The 23,289-nt window shown below is 38.5% G+C and overlaps 2 protein-coding genes across 4 annotated transcripts; one reads left to right on the top strand and one right to left on the bottom strand.

The window, feature by feature from the left end:
* Positions 1–360: 360 nt before the first annotated feature.
* On the bottom strand, positions 361–12,781 carry LOC104767630 (kinesin-like protein KIN-12D). 3 transcript variants are annotated; one of them, XR_015591353.1, is made up of 37 exons: positions 12,541–12,768; positions 11,841–12,398; positions 11,484–11,639; positions 11,309–11,392; positions 10,882–11,001; positions 10,676–10,789; positions 10,506–10,598; positions 10,273–10,433; positions 10,130–10,204; positions 9,949–10,036; positions 9,805–9,863; positions 9,646–9,709; positions 9,490–9,555; positions 9,224–9,409; positions 9,021–9,125; positions 8,706–8,941; positions 8,552–8,621; positions 8,401–8,466; positions 8,250–8,294; positions 8,079–8,158; positions 7,892–7,973; positions 6,203–7,774; positions 5,776–6,114; positions 3,337–5,622; positions 3,148–3,255; positions 2,944–3,065; positions 2,781–2,860; positions 2,616–2,690; positions 2,299–2,532; positions 2,118–2,207; positions 1,829–1,903; positions 1,678–1,736; positions 1,463–1,574; positions 1,253–1,363; positions 915–1,151; positions 683–805; positions 361–593 (listed from the first exon to the last, which is right to left on the bottom strand). XR_015591353.1 is itself a non-coding variant. In XM_087502559.1 (37 exons), exons 2-37 carry the CDS (start codon positions 12,390–12,392, stop codon positions 462–464), a joined length of 8,265 nt encoding a protein of 2,754 aa, XP_087358685.1. In that variant the 5' UTR covers positions 12,393–12,398; positions 12,547–12,781; the 3' UTR covers positions 361–461. The 3 variants fall into 3 exon arrangements, 2 of the variants coding, with proteins under 2 accessions (XP_087358685.1, XP_087358684.1); XM_087502559.1 differs by having other exon boundaries at positions 2,781–2,868; positions 12,547–12,781; XM_087502558.1 differs by having other exon boundaries at positions 2,781–2,868.
* A 474-nt stretch (positions 12,782–13,255) lies between these two features.
* LOC104765771 (transcription initiation factor TFIID subunit 1b) lies at positions 13,256–22,439 on the top strand. The gene is given in 22 exon segments (XM_087503340.1): positions 13,256–13,330; positions 13,567–13,694; positions 14,042–14,266; positions 14,523–14,614; positions 14,705–14,876; positions 15,219–15,377; positions 15,380–16,301; positions 16,458–16,660; positions 16,780–17,011; positions 17,137–17,473; positions 17,956–18,195; positions 18,284–18,373; positions 18,504–18,710; positions 18,978–19,129; positions 19,131–19,176; positions 19,320–19,803; positions 19,876–20,045; positions 20,168–20,260; positions 20,357–20,413; positions 20,495–21,616; positions 21,902–21,961; positions 21,963–22,439. Coding segments are annotated over 21 exon segments (5,418 nt in total). The 5' UTR covers positions 13,256–13,330; positions 13,567–13,660; the 3' UTR covers positions 22,284–22,439.
* The last annotated feature ends 850 nt before the right edge of the window (positions 22,440–23,289 follow it).

The raw sequence follows: 23,289 nt of genomic DNA, 5'->3' as shown, positions 1-23,289 counted from the left end.
AAAAAAAAAAAAAATACAATACCTCGAGTAAATTCTAGAATCGACTTGATGGATCTCAGATGAATTATACGAATGCACCATCTTGAAGACGAGAGATCTGCTGTCTCTCGAGTGTACTCCCTTATCTTTAACAAAAAAAAATACAAAACCCTACTTTTGTTTGTATATTTATAAGGTTAATGTCTGTTTTTGTAGATAAATTTGCTTCACAATATTTTCGCCACCACTTTTACTTTTTTAACCATATCAAACTTTTTTTTCTAGGTAAGGTAAAAAAACGAAATTAATGGCCACCAAACTATATACGATGAATTGCTGGAAACGACGTCATAATAAAGAGGATACAAAAATCAGGATGAATGAGGTTATATAAATTTTATTTACCAATCAAAGTATAACAGTTACATAAGAACATTCATAAATGTACAATGACTGTGTTCTCGTACAAACATATCATTCTTTCACCTGTCTAAAGAAGAGAAAAAAGGAACCTGAGACATACTTCTTGGACTCTGGCTCCATGATCTTGGAGGCGAAGGCATTGAAGGCATCTTTCTCTCTGGATTCCTACTTCTTCTGCTCTTTGCTTTTCCCTGCATCAAGAGTTTTTTCACAAGCCTCTCTTAAAACTTATTTGTGAATAGCTACTGAATCGAAAGCTTCAAATGGAAATATATCTTACCTTTAATCTAAAGTGGTCTAGTTCACGTTCAAGTAAACCAAGTTTTGTCTTGAGCTGTTCGAGTGCCTCTTCAGCAACTTCAGGGTTTATGTCTGTAATGTCTTCTCCTGTTACACCGGCTGCCTGAGGGAATTTTGAGTCCACACAAAGATGTTAACATACTGTTTTGGAGTTTTAGATCACTGGAATTGCAGAGCTTATTACAGCGAGAAACTATGACTGTTCCTCTTACCTTGAGGATACTGGTGCAGAGACCTAATAGCTTCTGAGCAAGCTGCATTCTATCCTCTTCAGTTTCCTTCAGTTTGGTACTTAACTGATGCGTCTTGTCAAGGTTTGAATGTAGGTTCTTTCCGGACGACGCTCGGTACCAAGCAAGCTCTTCTTTGGCACGAGAAACACTAACATCTGCTCGCCGTAACTTCAAATTGAGCTCATCAAGCTGAAGTTTTAACACACTGTTTTCTTCCTATTGCATATGACACCAAAGGAAAGGGTAATAAGTACCAGAATAAAAAAGAGTAATTATATTTCTACACAGAGAAGTATTTCAAGTTAGAGATTTCTTGCCTTAATTCGAGCTTGATCACGAGTTCTCCGCTCAGGGGTTTGATGGGACGATAGCTTCTTCACTTCCCCTTCAAGTTCTATCACTCTTCTTTTATGACTAACATTCTCCTTCTGTTGAAAGTAAGAAGATTAAGATACGTTCTGTGAGGACTAACTTATTTTGTATAATGTGTAACAGTAAAATAAAAAACTGGTGCCTAATTTTTCAACCTTAAGTAATTCATTCTCTTTCTTAAGCAGCTGCTCATGCTGCCGATGTTCCTGGAGTTTTATCTGCGCAGTAACTAAATCTGTCTGCTTTCCGTCGATTTCCTCTATCCATCTGCATTGAGATATTGTATAAGAAACTATGATATAACATCTGGAACTGGCCAGAATCCATATTTCTGCTAGTGAAGATTTGGCAGAGTACATCACTTGCTTACCCTTGCCTTTCCTCATTGTATTCATTAATTTTCTGCTTGAGATGAGAGACTTCAAGATCCTATATACAAAAAATTTCAGACACAAGAAGTTTGGTTATTATCAAAAACTTATTAATCTTTCTTGCTGGAGTTCTATCCAAAGAAAAATTACCCTTTCTCGTGAATCTGAACTATTAAGTTGAAGCATCTCTGCTATCTTCAATACTTGTTGACTATCCAAGAATGACTGCAAAGAAAGGCGGAAGACGGAAACAAGGTCACTGACTTTTAGTTACCACTTAGCGGTTTCTACAATAGAGGAACAACAAGACAATGACTAATGTAACCAGGTTAGATTCCACAGAGAATAAAGATCTTTCTTTATTTTTCATTACAGAGGCAGAAATATGTTAAAGCTATACACAACATGCGGGAAAAAAAAAAATTAAATAACCACTTACCGAACAATTCTGTTTGACTCCCAGCAAAACTCGATTAATATCATGGGTCATGCTATCCACCTTGGCGAGTTTTGAATTCAATAAAAATATCTGGGAGCAGAAATACGAGATTAGATAATAAATACCATGTGGATGCCAAACGTTCCACTATAACATATAGATAACATTTTCGACTAGTTACCTCTTTCTGCCGGGTTGCAACTACAGTTTCAAGCTCCTCAATTCGTAGCCTTGCAGCAGAAAGCTCCTCATCCTTCTCAGATCTCATTTGTTGTGCAATTCCCAACCCTATGCATCTGAAAGGAGAGCCAGAACCCCGAGGTTTCCCTGAACCTTTACTCAATGAAGAATCTATAGCTTGAGAAACATGGATTTCTGGCTTTACTTGCTGAGCCATTGCTTCCAACTCCTTGAACTGTTTGCAATGGATCAGTCTTAGTAATGTCAGTCTTTTGGTAAGCTTTTAAGGGTAGTCAATCAATTAGGAACCATCTTTACCTTATGCATGTATTCTCTAGCCTGAGCCTCAGCATGCAAATTTAATTCCGAGATATGCACACTGAGTTGAGAAATCTGTTGCAGAGCAAACATATATATACCATCAACAAACTCTGAGACTATCATTAAGGATCCATCCCTGTTTAAAATAACAAATTTTGTTACCTCGGTCTTTTGGTCAGCCGTATTTCTCTCAAGCGCTTCTATATGCTTCTTAGCTTCCTCAAGATCCATATGCTTTTCATCTAAAATTCTTTGACCATGCAAAATAGGAAATGAGTTGCTTTAAACATATACCTATAATTTAGGTTGCTTAAACTTTTCTAACCTTTTTATTTCCCCATCAGAATTTCTAGCACTTTCCATCTGCTGGCGTATGGTATGAAGCTCCATTTCCAGCTCCTCCCTTTGCAGACGCTGTCTTTCAGCTTCAACTTTGACAGCATTAACCTATTGAAAAACGTCTCCGTCAGAAAATTAAACACATCGATTAAAATAAGCTGTTACATGGTAAAGAAAGATTAGCTCTAACCTTGTTTTCAAGAACATTGATAGTATACTCAAGTTTCTCAACTGATCCTTCTAATAGCTTCACTTCTTCTTCTCTCTCATCGGCATATATCTTTCTTGATTCAGCAATCTGTGAGAAGTTAAGTAAGTATTGCAAAAAGGAATAAGAAAATGGACATGTCGTGTCAAGTCTAATTGTGTTGTTGTCTACCTGTTGAGCTTCTATGTACCTAGCTTCCATTTCTTTAGCCTCAGATTTCATCTTCCTGAATTCTTCTTTCAGATACAAAACCTCATCTTGGAGATTATCCCTGTCATCGATGGCCTCATTCAGTTTTCTCTGGGTAAACTCAACTGTATCATTCAATTGTCCGAGAGCATTTCTTAGATTAAAGAGCTCCATCTCCATGCTCTCCGATACCTTATTTTTCTGGATCAGCTCCTCCTCTAGAGAGCTTTTTTCTGCCATAAGAGCTTCAGCTTCCGCTCTAATGTCTTTATTTTCCGCCGACAGTTTTTGTTGACACTTCCTTACCTTTTCAGTATCCACTTCAAGGTTGCAGATTATTCCCTTGCTCTCTTGCAGTCGAACTTCAAGCATTTGGGCGTGAGAAACGGCATCTTCTAGTTCAAATGTTTTCACTGCTAGTGTCTTTTCTAAAGCTTCAACATGAACCATGATTTCCTTTGTTTCATCTTTCTTATCCCTAGAATTGGAAGCAGATTCTTGTAGTAGGCTGAGGTCAAAAGACAACCCCTTTAGAACATCATCCTTTCTCAAAAGCTCATCGCGGAGATTCAGATTCTCAGACAACAAGTCTTGTACATCAATCTGCAAAGATTGAACAGTATCTGCGAATTCTGAAGCCTTATTGAAGTTTTCACATATCAGTTGCAACATTTTATCAGAAATAACTAGACCATCTCTGGTTAGTTTCTCCAGTATCCTGCTATCTTCAGCTAAATGTGTGCATTTGGCAATGCTTAGCCTCGTAACATCTAGTGCTTTAAATTGATCTTCACCAAAATGTATGACCTTGTTCTTAAGGGAGATGTTTTCCTTCTTCAACGAACTGACAACGTCAGCATAAACTTGTATATCCCTTTCTTTGATATCCAATTCTTCTGCAGTGACTGACTGGGAATGTTGGAGACTGTCAAGTTCAGAAGCTTTAATCGCCAATTCTTGCTGTATCCCAGTGATGCGAGACTCCAAGAAGAAGACTCTTTCTCCAAACACCTTGTTTACTTCGTCCATTTCAGCGATTTTTTGTACACAGTGATCAAGATCCGATGAGAGAACCTTGATTTTACTTTGTGCTTCAGTCACCTTTTGTTTCACTGAAACGGTCTCCAATTTGTTATCAACCAGACATTGGTCTTTGAGCTCACTCTCCACTTGGGAAACAAACAGTTTCTCTTTAAGATCCTCAACGATGGCATGATGATCAAGAAGCTCTCTATCTACAACTGCTAGACGAGAAGAATATTCTTTTACTGTTTGCGCCAGAACAACTGACTCAACATCTTTTGAGCAAAGGTCCATGAAGTAAAGCTGAACTTCGGTGTCAAAGAAATCATCTTTCTGATTCAGATGCAGCTCTTGCTCCAACAGAGTTTCAGCAAGGCTCCCATTGCTCAAATCTATTTCTTTCAGCAAAATATCAAGCTGAGATCCCATGCTGTTAGATCTTTGCAACATCAGCTCCTCCTGGTACTGTAGCCCTGAAATTTTCTGATCAAAATTGCTTAATTTTGTAGTAAGCAGATTAGTTGCTTCTTCATTTCTCGAAATTCTCTCAAAACCATTCTTTATATCAGTCAGTAGTTTGCCCTTCAGATTTGCAAACATTTCAAGCTCCCTTCTTAACCTTAGATTGTTATTTCTTAATCCGGCTATGGAAGAGTTTGATACACACAGACCACGTTGAAGCAGACCATTTTCGGTATTGATCCCTGTAACTGTTTCTAACAAAACCCCCATATGGCATAGGTGTAGAACTGAGAGAGCACAATCCTTCATGATTATTTCTGACCAGATATCCTCAAGGAACAATCTAGCTGAGTTTGTATCTGAAACCCAGGACTTCAACTCAGATAAATCATTGGCCATGCCAGTCAAGGCCACAGACGACTCATCCTGTAATTTTCTGACAACAGTTTCCAGCTCTTCGACCAGATTTCCTATTCCCATCAAACTTGACCCGAATAGTTTCTCAAGGTACGCAATTTTCTCATTATCTTTGACATTTATGGATTCCAGCTCCTGCAGCTTGTCATCTAAGGCATTTTTCTCTCCAACCAAGCTGATTTCCCTTTTCTTCTGCTTCTCCAGGTCAAATTTCATCTTTTCGTTCGCTGTTATGAGTTCATTGACTGTGATATCTGCATCTTTAATAATCCCTTGAGCCTCCTCAAATTTCTTAAGAACACACAAGTTTTTAACATATTCTTGGTCAGCATCTATCTTCATCTTAGCTAATTCATGCTCCAAAGTCTGTAAAATATCATAAGAATTTCAGAAAGACAGAGAGAAAATATATAGCATCTGAGAGATGTCAATAATAGGTGAAACCATAAATGCACAGTCCCATATGACTCAGAATGAGAAAAATAAATTTGAAAGGGACAAAAATAAATAGTTACTTGCCTTAAGTTTATGATCTGTGACTTCCACCTTGTGCTCATATTGTTCTTGCATGTTATTCATCACAGTTTCAAGGTTACAAAACTGTGCAGCAAGATCGTTCAAGTTTCTTAAGCTTCTTTTCTCAGATGCCTTTAGCTCTTCCTTCTCACCCTGGAGTTTGGCCATCTCAACTTGAACCTCCTTCAAGCTTACAAGTGCAGATTCCATTTCTTGCTTTAGCAGTATGATCACTTTACCTCTCTCACTTGACACCTTGCTGGTCAACCTCATGGACTCTGTATGGTTGTTGTTTGGAGTATTCTCTATGCAAGAGGAGACAACTACATTCTTTCCAAGTTCCTGTATGAAAAAAATTTCAAGTAAAGGACTAAGCACACTACTATACATAATAAGGCATGATCGTTAATTAAGAAAGTTTTCAGCTCACCTGTCCTTTACTACAGTGGGGTGGAGAACCTAATGAATTCTCTGCCTCCGTGTATTTGTCATGCTCTTGACACATGTTTATGCATGATCTCAGTCCAGACACGCCACCCTTGAGCTCAGAAAGCTTCTCTTTCATTGCCGAAATGCCAGTCTCCTCAATTTCTTCAAGCTTTTGTGCGATAGCAGAAGCATTTTTTTCTTCCTGTAGAAGTTTGCTTCTAAATTCCTTACAGGTTGTTTCCAAATCTTGTACTTGTTGCTTCAGAGAAAGAATTGTACCACCGGATTCCGCAAGCTGAAAATCCTTTTGCTTCAACTCAAAAGTATGGGATTCGGTTACCTCAGAATAGCGGTTGACAATTATTAGAGAAGCTGTTGCACAATGTGATGCTTCACAAATCAACCTTTCAGCCATTTTGAGCTTCTCTTGAAGCCTTGATATGATCTCTGTTTTTGTGCACAACTGCGATTTCAAGAGTGTCTCCTTTTCCTCGTACTCTCTCTGGTGCGCTTCATTCATTACTATTGCTGCCCCTCTAAGAGACGTCAACATGGATTCTATATCGCATTGCTTTTTATTGGCATCCTCCAAACAACTTTCAAGATCTTCAATCATGAATTCTCTCTCAGAAAGTGTTCTTCTTAATCCGCCAACCTGTTCAGATATCCATATCCTTCTATCTGGTAAGGAACCCGAAATAAGATCAGCCTGGTAACACGCATCTGTAAGGCCTTCATTCCCATTCAGCAGAATTTCTTCAAGCTCAGATGTGAGAAGTTCCATTTCATTTGAGATGATCTGTAGTTCCATGTCTTTGCCTCGGAGCTTTTCTTGCAACTGCTCGTTATCCATAATCGTGTCTCGTAAGTTATCCTGCAGCTCCTCCATCTGACCTTCTAAAAACTGTACCTGCTTTTCAGTGACGTTTTCTTTTGATTGAAAATCACTGACCTCCTTCTGAAGAACTTCAAGCTCATTCTGCAAACAGACAATCACCTCCGCAGTTGCAGCTTCAGCTTGCTTGCAAACTTTTTCCATTTCTTCATCTCCACATGCCTTAGAAGCAATATCACTCTTGTACAACATGTTCAACCTCTTAGCTTTTTCAAGAGATGCTTGCATCTTTTTAAACTTTGTATCAATTGCATTGTCCTCTGCAGGAATATCTTTGAACTCATTGTACTGTTTGGACTTCATTGCTGGGATGTCAAGCTCTTGTTTTTGTAAAAGCTCAATATAGTTCTCCTTTATTCTCCTCAACTCCACTGCTTCTTGGATCAATATAATGTTTTGCGATTCAAGAGCTTCAACTACAGACTTTGTTTCCCCCAGCTCACTATATACATTTTCTTGCTGCTTGCTAATCAAAAGTAGTTGGTCCTTCAACTCTCCAATATCAAATTTCAAGCGAACTGCCTGTGCTTCTGAATCACCCCGTAGTGTTCTTTCCTCATCGAGTATAATTTTTAGTACATCCAAATCAAGCTGCAATTTGATGATTTCTTCTACATAATTGACCTGCTGACCAGCAAGTGTTTTGTTCCGCTCAACATTTTGAGTTTCCAACAGGGCCTGCAATTTTAAGGCAACATTCAACTGTTAAGTGAATACGCTCAATGGTAACCTGCAGAAACAATATCACAAGTGGTTGTGCATATTAGTAAACCACACTGTTCTTATTGTGCAGACCTTTTGTTTGTTCGCAATGCTATTTTCATCAGGTGTGCAAGCTCTCATATTGTCGGCCATGACCTGTAGATCTTGGATTTCTCTGCAGAAGAAAGGCAAGAAGACTTTTCAGGGGTATGGAGAAAATGAGAACTCAGTTGCCATATAAAAGGAAAAAAAAAAGAATTCTCAAATCAGATTTGCTAACCTATTAAGCTTTGCATTCTCTTCCAAGCAAGAACCAAGGTTACTTCTACATTTCTCAAGTTCGTAACAGGTCTTTTTCAACTGCAATAGAAATACGTTAAGAAACTGAAATTGAAAATATAGATTAGAAAGAAAATAGGAGAATGACTTATGAGAAAGAAAGCGAATCGACCTCCTCCTGTAGAGAACAATTTTCTTTACTCCTAAGTAATGCACCCTGTACCATAGCAGATGCAACAAGATTATTGACAAGCAAGCAATGACGCATAATTATTCTGCATACTAAGAGATTTCAGGTATAAAAATAGGTGAATATATGTAACCTGTGGCTCTATTTCATCATCAACATGTTTTTGCCGGTCAGAGTTTTCATTAAGAAACTGGAAGAGCTGCAAAATCAATAGCTAAGGTTAAGGATGGCATCGCAATCGAAAACAAGGGTGCATCACCAGATATTGTGCTAACTAGAGGCACCTGGTTCCGCAGATTTGAGACTTCGCCCAGTAGAATTTCTCTCTCACCTTCCTCATAAAACTCTTGAAATCTGCATAATAACAAAACTCTTTTATATAAAAAAGCACACATTATCTTTAACTTTAGCGTTAGATGTTTCCTGAAGATTTATCACCTTCTAAGTTGGTCCAGAAGCCTTATGTTTTCCAGGGCAAAGCGAGTCAATTCAGGATTTTTATCAATTTTAGCTTGAAGCAGTTGAATCTCTTCTGACAAAATGCTATTCTCTTCCAGCAAAAAAGAATCTCCAGATATATGGTTGCCAAGAAGTGATTCCAGCCTCTGTATCTTGTCTTCTCGAAACCTAAGCATCATTTTTGTGCTCCTAGTATCTTCCTCCCTTTGTCGAACCTAATGATATCATAAATGGATTCAGGCGATTTCTGAAACATAAGTGGGAATGGGAACAGTGTAGGTGAGAAAAAATTACCAGACGATTTAGATGCTCTATCTCAGCTTCAAGCTTCTTAATTGAAGCATCAGCCACATTTTCTCTTCTCAATGAGCCAGCAAGTGTTATCTCCAAAGATTTCAACTGATTTTAATAAATATATATAATTTTTTAGTGGAATCACAAGGCAAAGGCATATGAATCCCAGTAAGTCCTAACATAATTTCTCAAAGTTAGTATACCTGCTTTCTAGACATCCTTACACAGCCTCCAGATTCATACACAAGCGAGTTACCAGCCTGCTTATGTCCTACCTCGTGCATTTCACTTGATGGAGAATCGACTTGTAGTTCTGCAAAGTTGGCTGTTTCTGATCCAAATGACAACGCCCTGGAGATGTTCTGGCGCTTGAGGAGGGAAAGCTCTTCCTGTTCCGCACACACAAAATTTGTCTTAGCTTTTTTACAGCTTCACATACAAAGCACTTAGGCAGTCTAAAATGTTACACCTTTAAAAGTCGGATTTGACGGCGTAATTCCAGGACATCCTCGTTAGAATCTTCGTTGACCACAGCCTAAGTAATTTGAACCATAATAGTTATCCAAAGGTTATTTATGATTCAGCTCTCTCAAAGCTTACAATATGGATTAAAGTGCAGACTTACATTGTTCTGGATTAGCTTTGCTCTCTGAGCAAATTTAAGAGTATTTAGCGTCTCTACTGCACAACTGCAGGTGGTAATGGATAGAAGCAATAAGTTGAAGTTCCTTACTAACTGTACGAGTTAATGTAATACAATATCAAACTAGCGTTGACAGAATACCTGACGGAAGGACTGGCATTAGCAATTATCATTGTTTTAGAATTGCCACCCAGTGAGTCCTGTAGATGAAATAACTACCGTTATAGTGACATGAAACGATAGATTCCAACTTAAGTGAAGAAAGGCAATGAATTTAGATTTAACCTGAAGAAGAAATGTCAGCCTGGAATCACGATATGGAATATGCCTTGGTTTACCATTTGCCACATCCACAAGAACCATAATTACATGTCTGCAATCAATAACAACAAATAGCAAAATTTAACATAACAACTAGTTGAGAAAACGAGTTATGCAAGGGATTAAACTATTTCTTTCGTTATACCCTAGTGTGGACAGTGATTTATTGATACTAGCAGCTTCTTTTAGGCGGTCACCCTCAGCGCCAGAAGTCTTCTGCCTGTTACAGAATGCACAATGTTAGATGAGGTTTCTAAGGCAATACAAAGCAAAACGCCCCATAGCTACCTCTCTGATCCGGCGAGATCAACCAGGTTCAGTCTTGCAAAACGCATATTAGCTGTTGAGTCTTTTTCCCATCTGCTCTCGATCACGCATGTAAATACACTATGTGATCGACTACTCTCTCTGTTCATATTTGTGGCTCCGACTTTTCGATTCATAGAACCCTATCGAACAACAGATGAGATTTCACGAACATCAACATAAAACAAAAATGTTCGGGAGACGGCGGTACTAACCTGTGTGATAAGCCCTAAGATGTCTTGAACACTTTGTACTTCACATTCAGTCAGATTTTCCACATAGACACCGCTCTTAATGTCCTCTCGAAGCTAAAAAGTGAAAAACACATTAGAGAACTAAGCCTTGCGCATCTAGTGCACTTTCACCAACAAAATATAAAAGTTACCTGCAAATTTGTTGAAGATGGTTCAAGAAGGTCTGTAATTTGTTCATTGTAAATCTCAAGGAAAGAGCATTTGCAATTGTATTTAAGTCTCTCGTCTCTTCGGCTCTCTTCCTCCTGCAACAAGAACAGCGAAGCAAGATGCAATTAGCAAAGTTAAGATATCTCAGTAATAATAATTTAAAAAAGCTATATCATAAGAGAATTACAGCTTGTATTCTTGCAAATAAAAACTCAAATATCCGAGGCATCATTCCTCTGTTGGGACTTGGTTTGACTTCTAAATCACCAACTTCCCCGAGCATTGTATATGTTTTCCCACTTCCTGTCTGCATAATCCAACCAAATTATAACAAGTTAGGAACTGAAAACTTAACTCCAACGAAGGAAACTATTTCCACTCAGTCCTACTATGAAAACTTAACTATCTCATCTCATTGCAACCTTGTAAGGATTTTCAAATGATTCAGCATAAGTATCACCAAATTACCTAAAATGGGACATCTTTACAGCTCTATCACAAAAACAGCTCTACCATGGTCACTAGAAAACATAAGGCTTGTTTTAAGCTTGAGCCTAACCCAGAGGTAGTAGATCACTCTCATAATCTATCTCTAGAATGACAGAAGAATATACCTGGCCATATGCAAATATACAGCTGTTGTAGCCAGACAAGCAATTTTCCACCATGGGCAGACCGGCTACCCGAAAAAGGGTTTCCTACAAATTTAGGATGCAACAAAAAAAAAAACTTCATATATACGAATAAAAAGGAAACCAAATTTTCATCTTTCGTTATGATGAGTCTTACCTGGTCAATTGTCTCACATGCCACATGATCAAACTGAAACCGTGTTTCAGGTGGTCCAATCCATGCTACGCACTGCGAACTTTCTTGCTTTAAGCACCTACTGTACCCATTTGTACCCTTCTCCATGCTATTAAGCGGTCGAACACGTATGAGAATCTGCAATTCATTCAGTAACCATCAATGACTGCCACCTAACCAACACTTGAAAAAATCGAATACAAAAATAGGCATTTTCTGTTAAAAGAAGTCAATTTGGTGCAGCTAATGAACCTAGAAGTATACTGGACAGTGAACACTGAGAAGAGTAATGCAGTTCCAAAACCCCAAAAATGAAAAGAAAGTAAACAAAATTGGTACCTGTACATTGTGATCCATCCAGAAAGATGGATCCTCCTTAAGGCTAAAGTGAGGAACTTGGACCGTGTTAACAACTGCTGAAACTTGCCCAGAAGAACTAGACAACCCTTTATACAAAGAGGCATAACCACCAACTCTAACAGCTCCTGTCCCATCAAGCTTCCCTCTGTAACAAGACCCCGGAGGCTTAGACACGCTCTTCGTAGGAGTCGAATTGGTCTCCGAATTAGCTCTCCCGACAACTCTACCAGTTTTAGGAGTCGTATTCAAAAACCCCACGTTTGCGTTCGTGACGGAATCACACTTGTCTCCCCAACCAAACCGATTCTTAGAAAACGCAGCAATGCTGGATCGATACTTATCAGGCGTCCGTAAAGGCAATGGTGGATCTGGGTTCTTAGGTCTAGGCTTAGAAGGAGTTCGATCGATCTTACTCCCCAACTCCTTTGTTGGGTTCGTCAATGAATCGTCGGTGGTTTGAGACAAAAGCGAAGCTCGGAGATTCTCAGGGACATTCTCGATTTCGTCATCGTGCTTGACCTCCCTTGACATTTAAATCTGAAATCAGAAAAAGCAGATTTCAAAAAAAAAAACCAGTTCAAAATTCACGAAATTGACACTGAGAAATGTGAAATTAAGAAACTTTCGAATCCAACAGCTAAAAAAGCTAAAGAGCAGCTCGTTGGGTTTTATATCTCACCGTCACCTGTGTAATGTAAATCGAGCTACAAAATCCAAAATTTCGCGAGCTTCTGAAGAGTTCTCTCTCTGTATCTCACTTACTCACTCTGTATCTCTCTTTGTATCTCTCTCTATCTCTAGATTCGCATGATTTCAGCAGTAAAGCCGGACGGAGAAAGGAATGTTAAAAGAAGAGGGACGATGGAAAACGGACGGTTGAGATTGTTTGCACTTTCAGGCGCTGTTTGAATTTGAATTTTGGAAAAAGCCAAAAAGGGCTTTCTCACCGTAATAAAGTAGGCTTCATGAGGTTAGTTTCGTCAATAATCAACCTATTTTCTTTTCTTTTTCCCAAAAACAATTCAACGGCTAAAAAAACAGTGAAAAATTGAAAAACGAGGAAGACGCCGGGGCCCATTTATAATTCAAATATATTGAATAGTATATACACTATTCCTGGTCCAGCGGCTTACCAAAGTTCGAGATCAAATTAAATTAGCATAATCAAAACAAAGTGGGTCTAAAGTCTAAAACTCTAAACCGGTTATACAACCAGTCTCACATTGTCTATAAGAGGTGGATTTTGTTTTACTTAAAAGTAACCTTTTTTTAACTGGAGGAGGAGAAAGTAAATTCTTCGGGTTGAGAATAGGACCCGGAACCAACGAATTTTATTCGGGTCGGGTTATAAACTTCCCAATATAAAAAACGGAACACTTCCGATGATTATCCCCGCCCGCTTCTTTGATCCCTCGACGATTTCTTCTCTCCGTCGTCTCTTCCAATTTGAGAACTCCTACGGCAAAGGGGTATGTGTTATTATGTACATCCATACTCTCAATTAGGGTTTCAATCCCAATTTCGTCTCGGGCTAGATATCATATCAACTAGGGTTTTTGTTCTTCGTTTTCTTTCCCTAAAAACAAAAAATTGAGACGCTTTTTTTCATCAACTTTTCTTGATTTTTCTGTTGTGATGCTCTCCCTCCCAGCTTTCTTGTAACTGTGTGCTTGATGATGGTGTATTTGTATGTGTTCCTTTGTAGGGTTTTTTGTTTGTTTGTTGAGTCGTGGATCTCTTCTTGCTCCCGATTCTTTTCTTTTCAGTAGTTCGTTTTTCGCGCCAATCTTGCATTACACATGTCTCATTCCAACGACGACGAGACTTCCTCAGGTTATTATTATATATGCAGTTTCTTAATTTCGCTCCGTAGTGTAGTTTAGGGTCTGTTTTTCCAAATTTACTGCGACAAAATTTTTGTATCCCCTAGTGTCTAGTGAGAAAGTTCCTATCATCAGTGTCTTGCCTTCTCCTAGTTTGGCTGTAGTCATAATCTACTTATTGTGGGATAATTTAAAGCACGGAATTTTGCGTTAATTGTATATAGAACGTTTCTTTGTCTGAGATCTTCATATACTCTACAAGTCCTGCCCACAGCAGTTACAAAACTGACACTATATATTTATACTACCAAATCGTTGTCATTCGCTACAGTGACTTGTGATGGTACGTTTTGTTAGATTATGAGAACAATGGTGAAGAGTATGATGGGCCTGAAGTTCAAGTAGTTACTGAGGAAGATCATCTACTGCCAAAAGGGGAGTATTTCTCAGCTGCATTTGCTTTGGGTAGTTTAAATTCTAGAGCTTCTGTGTTTGACGACGAAGATTATGATGAGGAAGAAGAACATGTGGAGGAACACGCGCCGGTTGATAAATCTTTTGTTCCTCAAGAGAGTGAACCAGGTTTGCTTTCGAAATTGCCATTTCTTGAACTAAACGATTAGCGCATTGTGTTCTGTACTTTTGATTTGTCATTTCATTACTCTCCAATTGGCTTAGTTTAGTTATTCTCCCAACATTTACACTTTGGGAGCTCGTGATCTCTTGCAAAGTTGTACTCAAGTGCGTCATAAATCCCTTGAGATCACCACTCTTGGAATTTTTCTTATATTCCTTGTGAGTTAGTGATTATGAGACAGAAAACATTATTGTTTTGCAGTTGTCTTGAAAGAGGAAAAAGCCGTGGAGTATGAAAAAGAGGCTTGCATCTTGGGAAACGAGGGTCAGATGGACACAGGAGATGTCCAGGAGGTCAGCAAGAATGATTTTGGTGTCTCAGAAAACATCTTTTTTTGCTGTGGAATGATTTTGTTCTGTAAGTGATCTCATTGAAACATTCAGGAGGTGGTGGATGACATATCAGAAGGTACTTTGGATGAGAAAAGCGTCACCCCACTGCCTGTATTGTATCTGGAAGATGGTATGGTCGTCTTACAATTCTCTGAGATATTTTATATTCAAGAGCCGCGGCAGAAACGACACAAAAGAAAATTCAGATGTATCACTTATAGAGGTATGTGATCTGGACCGGTCTTACTAATTTTGTTTATTCTAAATTTTTGTTGTTGTCCATTGGTTTGTTAAACTCTGAAACAACAATAAGTTTTCTCAAATTTTTCAGTATCTCCCGTTCAATTCTAAAGGTCATTAGGTATTGAAAGCATGAGAAGTTCTTTATGTCGCTCAATCTCTTCTTTGCAAGAATAGATTATATATTTATATAATGGTGCTTCTAAAATGATACACATTCCTTTTCTGAAAAATGTTCCTTTCTTTTTGTCCCCGCATTCCTCATTTCTGTTTATTGTTCATCTCTTCATATGGGACTCTTACATTATAGCCTTCTTTCATATAGACAAGTACCTATCTGTGGATATTTCTGAGCTTGTTGAAGACGATGAGGAAGTACTTCTGAAGAGCCATGGCAGGATTGACACTCATGTGAAAGAAGCTGATCTAATTCAGCTGGATGTCCCCTTTCCAATCAGAGAGGGTTCACAGCTGGTACAGTCAGGGGTACTACACCAGAATCAAGAGAATTTACCAAGCTAGGAAGCGATTCATGTATCACGGATGAACTGTTGAAGCAGGACTCAAAAAACGATAATTCATCTCTTTGCCAGTCCCAGTTAGAAATGGAAATTTTCCCTCTTGACCAGCAAGATTGGGAACATCGAATACTCTGGGAAAATTCTCCTGAATTTAGTGGTAATTCTGGTGAGAGCTTAAAATCTGGAATTGAGTCAGAAAGTATGCTGGTTCAGGTAACAAATTCAGAGACTGAACAAGAAAGCGTAAATGTGATGAACTCTGGAGGGAAAGCTCAAGCTGACAATGATACGCTCATGCCTTTTATTGTAAATCCATTGGAGTCTTTTGGCTCAAGAGGTTCCCTGTCTACATATGAGATGACTAATAAACGTACACATCATCCACAACTTCTAAGGTTAGAATCCCACTGGGTTGAGGATCATCTTAGTGAAAATGACAATACTGGAGGGGAAAATCTAAAGTGGCTTAATGGTGACGTTCTTGGGGGTTTGAATGGATTTGCATTGCAAGATATGGGGGATGAGGCATGGTTAGATAGCATAATATGGGAATCAGATAAAGATTTAAGCCGGTATAAACTAATATTTGATCTTCAAGATGAGCAAATGGTCTTTGAAGTTCCGGATAATGAGGAAAGAAAATATCATCAACTTCATTCCCGATCTATGATTGTATCCCAATCTTCAAAACCCAAGGATGGAACCTCTCAAGAATGCTGTGAATCAAATTCTGGGTGGCAATTCAATATTTCTAATGACCAATTCTATACAAATGGGAAAAGCTCTCAGCTGCAAGGAAATGCTAAGAAATATGGCGAACATAGTTTGAGAGTTTTCCATTCAGCACCAGCGATTAAATTGCAGACGATGAAGATTAAACTGAGCAAGTAAGTGAGTCACTCATTTTTATATTTCTTGTATTTGTACGCTTCATTGTTACATTGTGTATCTTATGTGCTCTCAATGTTGCCACGAGATATCGTTTGATAATACATCCTTCTTTTAGTGATTTATGTTAAAAAGTTTGATTTAACTCATTGCAGTATAGAGAAAGTAAATTTTCACCGGCCCAAAGCTCTGTGGTATCCACATGACAATGCACTAGCCATCAAGCAGCTAAGAAATTTACCCACCCAAGGATCCATGAAAGTTGTAGTGAAGAGTCTGGGGGGTAAAGGATCACTACTACACGTTGGTAGAGAGGAATCTGTCTCTTCATTAAAATCCAAGGCTTCTAGAAAGCTAGGTTGTTTATAATCCTTTCAATTTTGTCTACGGCTTTATGACATGGATTATATTTGGAGAACATGCTGCACTATCATCACTGGCAAATCTTAGAGCTCAATTCCTACAATTGTTTTGCAGATTTTAAGGACACGGAAGCAGTGAAGATGTTTTATATGGGAAAGGAACTTGAGGATGAAAAGTCTCTTTCTGAACAAAATGTTCAACCAAATTCCTTGGTCCATATTTTACGTACTAAGGTACATCTGTGGCCATGGAAGCTACCTGGCGAAAATAAATCCTTAAGACCTCCTGGGGCATTCAAGAAGAAATCTGACCTATCTACTCAAGATGGCCATGTTTTCTTGATGGAGTAAGATAAATTTCTATATGAGACTTGCATGTCAACTTTTTAACTTTTTTTGCTACTTTATTGCTCTTGTGGTTATCTTGATCTATGTTTATTAGTCCCCTTTTAGATTTCATTAAACTGTGTAGGTATTGTGAAGAGAGGCCATTGATGCTCAGCAATGTAGGAATGGGTGCAAATTTTTGCACGTATTATCAGAAGTCATCCCCAGAGGATCAACATGGGAGCTTGCTACAGAACCAAAGAGACACCTTAGGAAGTGTGATGATTCTAGAACCTGGGGACAAATCCCCTTTCCTTGGGAAAATACACAGTGGTTGCAGTCAGTCATCTGTTGAAACAAACATGTACAAAGCACCTGTTTTTCCTCATAGGCTGCAATCAACAGATTATTTGTTGGTCCGGTCTGCTAAAGGAAAGCTCTCTATAAGGCGTATTGACAAGATAGTCGCTGTTGGACAACAGGTTTGCCTTTTACAAGATTTCGCTCTTAGAATTGCTGTCCATGGAAACTATTACTGCTTATATATATTGAAGAATGAGTCAATACGTTCCATGCTTGTCACTTAGGAGTGTATCAATAGATCTTACTGGCCTAACCAAATTACATTCCCTTTTGCTTTCACGCTACCACATTTTCCGTTGCTACTTTTGTTGGTACTTTGGCGTCAGTGTGCTAGCAAAATTTTTGGTGAAGTAATGAAGAGTATAGTAAAGGAAGAGCCATAAGAATCTAGAATAAATGTGTAATCAGAGAGAAGTGCTAGTAATATCTAAGTCAAAAGAGTCGGTTATGAGTTACACTAACAGTCGACCTATACGTTCCAAAGTTTTTTTTTTTTTTTTTTTGTGAACACGTTCCAAAGTTATGAGTGGCAATTTACATTTCAGTTTTCTTTCATTCCTAAATGTCATATTTCCGGCATGCTGAGATTATACTTTTGTAGGAACCCCGAATGGAAATAATGTCTCCTGCATCAAAGAAACTACAGACTTATTTGGTGAACAGAATGATGGTCTATGTGTATAGAGAGTTTAAGCTTCGCAACCGTATTGCTGCATATGAGCTGTCTTTCTTATTTTCAAACTTATCGGATGCAGTCATCAGGAAGAACATGAAAGTTTGTGCAGACTTGGAGATACTCGTCAAATTCTCACTTGCGCATAAGCGGCATCTAGAGTTGCATGTGCACTCTTTCACCCTTTGTTTTTCATCATCATGCGCGCTTTCATATTTATCATTCTGACCTATTTTACATGGATTAAAACATGTAGAGGGATAAAAATGGCAAGCCTTACTGGTCCAAGTTACGTAATTTTGACAAGATTCTACCCGAGTTGAAAAATCTGGTGGCCCCAGAGGATGTAAGTCTCTCTTTCATGTTTAAAATACAAGCCATCTGTTTTATACTATTTAGATGCAGTTAGTGAGCTTTTGAGGGCTATTTTTGAATACATATTTTTCAAGATGGTATTCTATGTTTTGCTGGCCTAGGTGTGTTCCTATGAGAGTATGCTAGCTGGGCTGTACCGGCTCAAACAATTAGGGATCACCCGGTTTACATTGCCTGCTAGCATATCAACTGCACTGGCTCAGCTCCCAGATGAAGTTACTACTCTTGCTGCTGCATCACGTGTTGAGAGGGAGTTGCAGACTACTCCGTGGAATCTGAGCCGTAATTTTGTTATTTGTACAACTCAGGTGAACATCACTTATTTGAGAATTTTGATGTAGTGAGTTCTTATCTGTTCTCGTTTATAGATTAGCTCGAGCTATATATTATGACTTCGAGCAAGACTAGAACCTGTTTCAGCTCTATCTTCTCTAGTTTTGTAAAGAGTCATATTGAATCCTGTCAGTGGAAGTGGATATGATGCTCCTGATTAGTCATAGACTCATACATCCTGCATTTGTTACTTGGCCGGGTTGATGCTCATTTATCTGGTTTTCATCTCTGGGTTTGAGTAGGGCAGAGCAAATATAGAGCGATTGGAAATTACTGGAGTTGGCGATCCCTCTGGACGGGGTCTAGGATTCAGCTACGTCCGATCTGCATCAAAAGCAACAGCTGCAGCCGGACATATGAAAAAAAGGCAGCAGCCCGTAGCGGAGTCCTCTCTGCACAGATGTTGATCTTCGCAGATTAAGCATGGAAGAAGCTCGAGAGGTTCGCTTCTTCATTTTAGATGTCCAGGAACCTAAAAGGACATAGCTGAATCCTCTCTTTATTCCCATTTCTTCTAGATACCATAGTAAAGGCCATCTGATATTTGACTATGTGAAACATGGTTTGGCTGGCAATGTTTATAGGTTCTTCTCAAGTTCAATATTCCTGATGAGATAATTGCCAAGCAATCTCGACGGCATCGTATTGCTATGATACGCAAGCTATCAAGTGAGCAGGTTGCATCTGGTGGTAAGTTTGACCCCACAACAATAGGTAAGTATGCCTGTGGCGAGAGAACATCTTTCCCACAAGTTCAACAGCAGGCCCGACAAAAGTGTCAGGAGATTTGGGATAGGCAACGTCTGTCCCTTTCAGCTTGTGATGATGATGAGAATGAAAGTGAAAACGACGCGAACAGTGACTTGGACTCCTTTGTTGGAGATCTGGAAAATCTACTTGATGCTGAGGTTGGTGGGGAGGGGGATGAATCTAATATGTCTAAGAATGAAAAGGTGGATGAAGTGAACGACCTCAAGATGAGAAGGTGGCTATCTCAAGTTGACACAGACGATGAAATTGAAGATGGATCAGCTGAGTATGCAGAGTTATGCCGATTGCTGATGCAAGGTACTTGATTTTAAATCTATCAGCTAAAGTCTTCTTCTTAATGAATCACTGACTGGTGTGGTACTTATTTAGATGAGAACCATAGGAAGAAAAAGAAGATGAAAGCTGTGGGAGAGGGAATGAGAATTTTTCCTCCTCCACGGCCCACTGTTGAACCTGTCATTGACAAGAAATCTCTTGCCACCCAACCTGATGCATCTTTCTTAGTCGTGAATGAGAGCGCCGTTAAAGACACCACAAACGTCAGTATAAGTTTGGGAATTTCACAAACCTTTTATTATTTTCTTTTCGATGACTGCGTCAACTCATCAGTTCTCGCATTGTGTTGACAAATTTTGTATCATGTATCCTCCTCAATTGGCAGGTTGATAAAGCTATTTTGAAGACCCCCAGAGGTAAACAGGTAAAAGAGATCAGCAACCCTATAGGCAAGCTGAAGAATCTCAAAATACTGAAGGTAAACCAAAAGGTACGATAAAATCAAGTCAACATGTGTAAACTATTATTTTTACGGGTACTCTAAGGTGTTGTCTATTCTCTCGGTCCAAACCAGGTATTCAAGGGGGAAAAAACAGCAAGAGCGAGCTTCGTCTGTGGAGCATGTGGTCAGGTATTATTGCTTGGTATACTAGATTATAAATCTTAACTTGTTTCAAAGAGAAAAACTTTTGACCTTTATCTTCATGGCCAGCATGGACACATGAAAACCAATAGACACTGCCCAAAATACAGAGAAAATACAGAATCGCATCTGAAAAGTATAGATATGAAGACGTCTGCTGGAAAACCAAGTTCATCAGATCTATCAGGCGAGGTCTGGCTGAAACCTATTGAGAACAAGAAGACTGCTCCAAAAAGTGCAACAAAACTTTCTGTAAATGAAGCTGCGAAAATAGGTGATTCAACTTCCAAAACCTGGGGTCTCCCCGCTGGAGGGTTGATAGATAAACGCTGTTCAGAAACTCCAGGAAATTCTGAGCTAGCAGCTGTGTCTCATATAGACACTGGGACTAAGTTGACTTCTAGAGTCAGCAAACTCAATATATCTAGCAAGGAAAAACCTAAAGAATTAAAGGTTGCATCTGACAGTCCTTCCCAATCATTGAGGCCTGCATTTAGCAGAAAGAGAAGGGAGAGCGAGTCTCACAATTCTTCTGTTTCTGAAAAACTCTTACCTAGTACAGAGCCAAATCAGGCTACATTAAGTAGGCACACTATTTCAGTTCCACAGCTATCGCTAAGTATGGATAAAGATCAAGCTGAATCTTGTAGACATCATCGCGCTATATGGCCGCCAACAGAAAGAGAACATCAGCAGAAGAAACTTGTTATTCAACGTTCAAAAGAGATTACTGATCATGACATCGGTAGTCTTAGAGACCCTCCACAGTTTGAGTCCAGGACATTAAAAAGAATGGCAGATTTTCAGAGGCAGCAGAGACTCAGATTGTCAGAGAACTTTCTAGACTGGGGACCCAAAGAGGAAAGAATGTGCCGGAAAGAACAAGATATAAGTATGGATAGGCACAGGGAAGGAAAAGTGAGAAGAGATTACAATGATATCACTGTATCAGAAGAACGCAGTGAGATAGCTGAGATCAGAAGATACGAAGAGGTATTATGGAGTGAGACGGAAGAAGGGGAACGACAAAAAGCCAAGAAGAAAAATATGCTGCAACGTGAAATAATAGAAGATTATCCTCCTAGAAGATTGTCAGAAAGAGGTCAGAACATCAGTAGCCTGTGTGTCTCTGACATTGAAAGGAACGGGGCAGAGTATGTACCTCAATCAAAACGACGAAAAAAAGGAGAGGTAAAATCCTCTTTGCTTTACATATTTTACTTTTGTTCACATGCTTGCTTTCATGTGTTTACATGTCTGCACCGTTGTTGAGAGATCAAACTGGAAATCACAGTTTTACCCAATTAACTAACTATTCACATCACATAAGGTTTATGTTGTCTTGCTAAAATATGAAACAGTGAAACGAGACTTTGACATTTAAATCAGAAAATAGATGAAAATCATCTGATACAAGATCCTGTGAGCACTGGGAAACTCATCTTTGTTTTCTCTTCTTTATTCATTTACCAACAGGTTGGCCTAGCAAACATCTTGGAAAGCATAGTAGACACACTGAGAGCCAAAGAAGTAATTAGTAAACGTGTCATACCTATTCTTGAAGCCGGTTTCAAAAAAGGAGGCTCCCAACTATCTTGACATTGTGGAACGCCCAATGGATCTCTCGACAATCCGGGATAAGGTACGGAGGATGGAGTACAGTGACCGAGAGCAATTTAGACGCGATGTCTGGCAGATCAAGTACAATGCTCATCTTTACAACGACGGGCGTAACCTGGAAATACCGCCGTTGGCAGATGAGTTGCTGTTGAAATGTGATCGCTTGTTGGATGAAAATAGACTTGAGTTAACAGAAGCAGAGGAAGGTATTGATTTGCAATGCAAAGGCCCTGCTTAAACACATTCGACACTTTGTAATACGAGTAATTCACTAATTCTTGTTAATGGAAAAAATCGCGAGTCATATATTATAAAAGAAAGCACAGTGTAGTGTAAATGAGAATAACTTTACGCAAGATGCAACGAGAATAATGAAGTATTTCTGATTTGAAAAGTCTGTTTTTCATAATTGAATTACACAAGATGCATAAGGATATAATAGTAACAAATTAACAATGATTGCTGGAAAAGAATAATAAAAACGTTAACAATGATCATGATCATATAACGCAAATAAAAAAATAAATTTTTTAACAGAAAATTACGGTGATAAACATAAAAAAAAACTACTAGTTTTATACTAAAAGTCAATGTAAGTATTTTTCTCATATAAAAAAACTGTAACAAAATTAGTCTCATGGTTTTCTGTACTTTTTTTTTGATACAACCAAATAGGTTTTGTATACAAATAACTATTATCCAGTTGCGTTTGGGGTATGTAAAAAATACTAAACTAGCAAGCGTACAAATGTAAAATCATCATAATACTTAAAATTAATTGAGGTCATGTATGCTTATGATTAATCTGGGTTATCTGATAAAACTAAAAAAAAAAAAAATTGGCAAGAGCTACCAGGATACTGGATCTTCGATCCAATGTTTTATCTACGATGCTTTGCATAGAACTTCTTATTTTCAAATACAGTATTGTAACTGTTTATGAAATTAAGTCACAGAGGAAAAGACAAGAAAGTTTTTGCATGTTTTTAAATTGAGTTTTGATCACTTCATAATGTTTTTAAATTGCATGTTTGCTTCTGAAATTTATTGTATATACACACTTGTCGACCTATAAATGTATTATAGAAATTAATGAAAATTAGTCTGAAATGGAACAGACCGAAAGGTTAAAACATACTCCTTACAAAATACAAATGATCGTCATCAGCTTTCAATTTCTGGTCGTCATTACTTAGTTTAAAATCTTCGAGCTCTTTTTATAAAACAAGTTCTTTATATTAGAA

Source organism: Camelina sativa, chromosome 19 (genome assembly GCF_030686135.1).
Source record: "Camelina sativa cultivar CO46 ecotype springtype chromosome 19, ASM3068613v1".
NCBI classification, from domain to species: Eukaryota; Viridiplantae; Streptophyta; class Magnoliopsida; order Brassicales; family Brassicaceae; genus Camelina; species Camelina sativa.
The sequence above is the reverse complement of the archived record's forward strand: the minus strand, read 5'-3'. Positions and strand labels throughout refer to the sequence as shown.

Bases quoted from the DNA above. Each gene is read 5' to 3' on its own strand.
- LOC104767630 (XM_087502559.1), bottom strand. From the start codon at position 12,392: ATGTCAAGGGAGGTCAAGCACGATGACGAAATCGAGAATGTCCCTGAG. The intron at 9,410-9,489 runs GTGTAACATTTT...TGTGCGGAACAG, and splicing joins GTCAAATCCGACTTTTAAAG to GAAGAGCTTTCCCTCCTCAA. The intron at 7,974-8,078 runs GTTAGCAAATCT...TTTCTTCTGCAG, and splicing joins GAGAATGCAAAGCTTAATAG to AGAAATCCAAGATCTACAGG.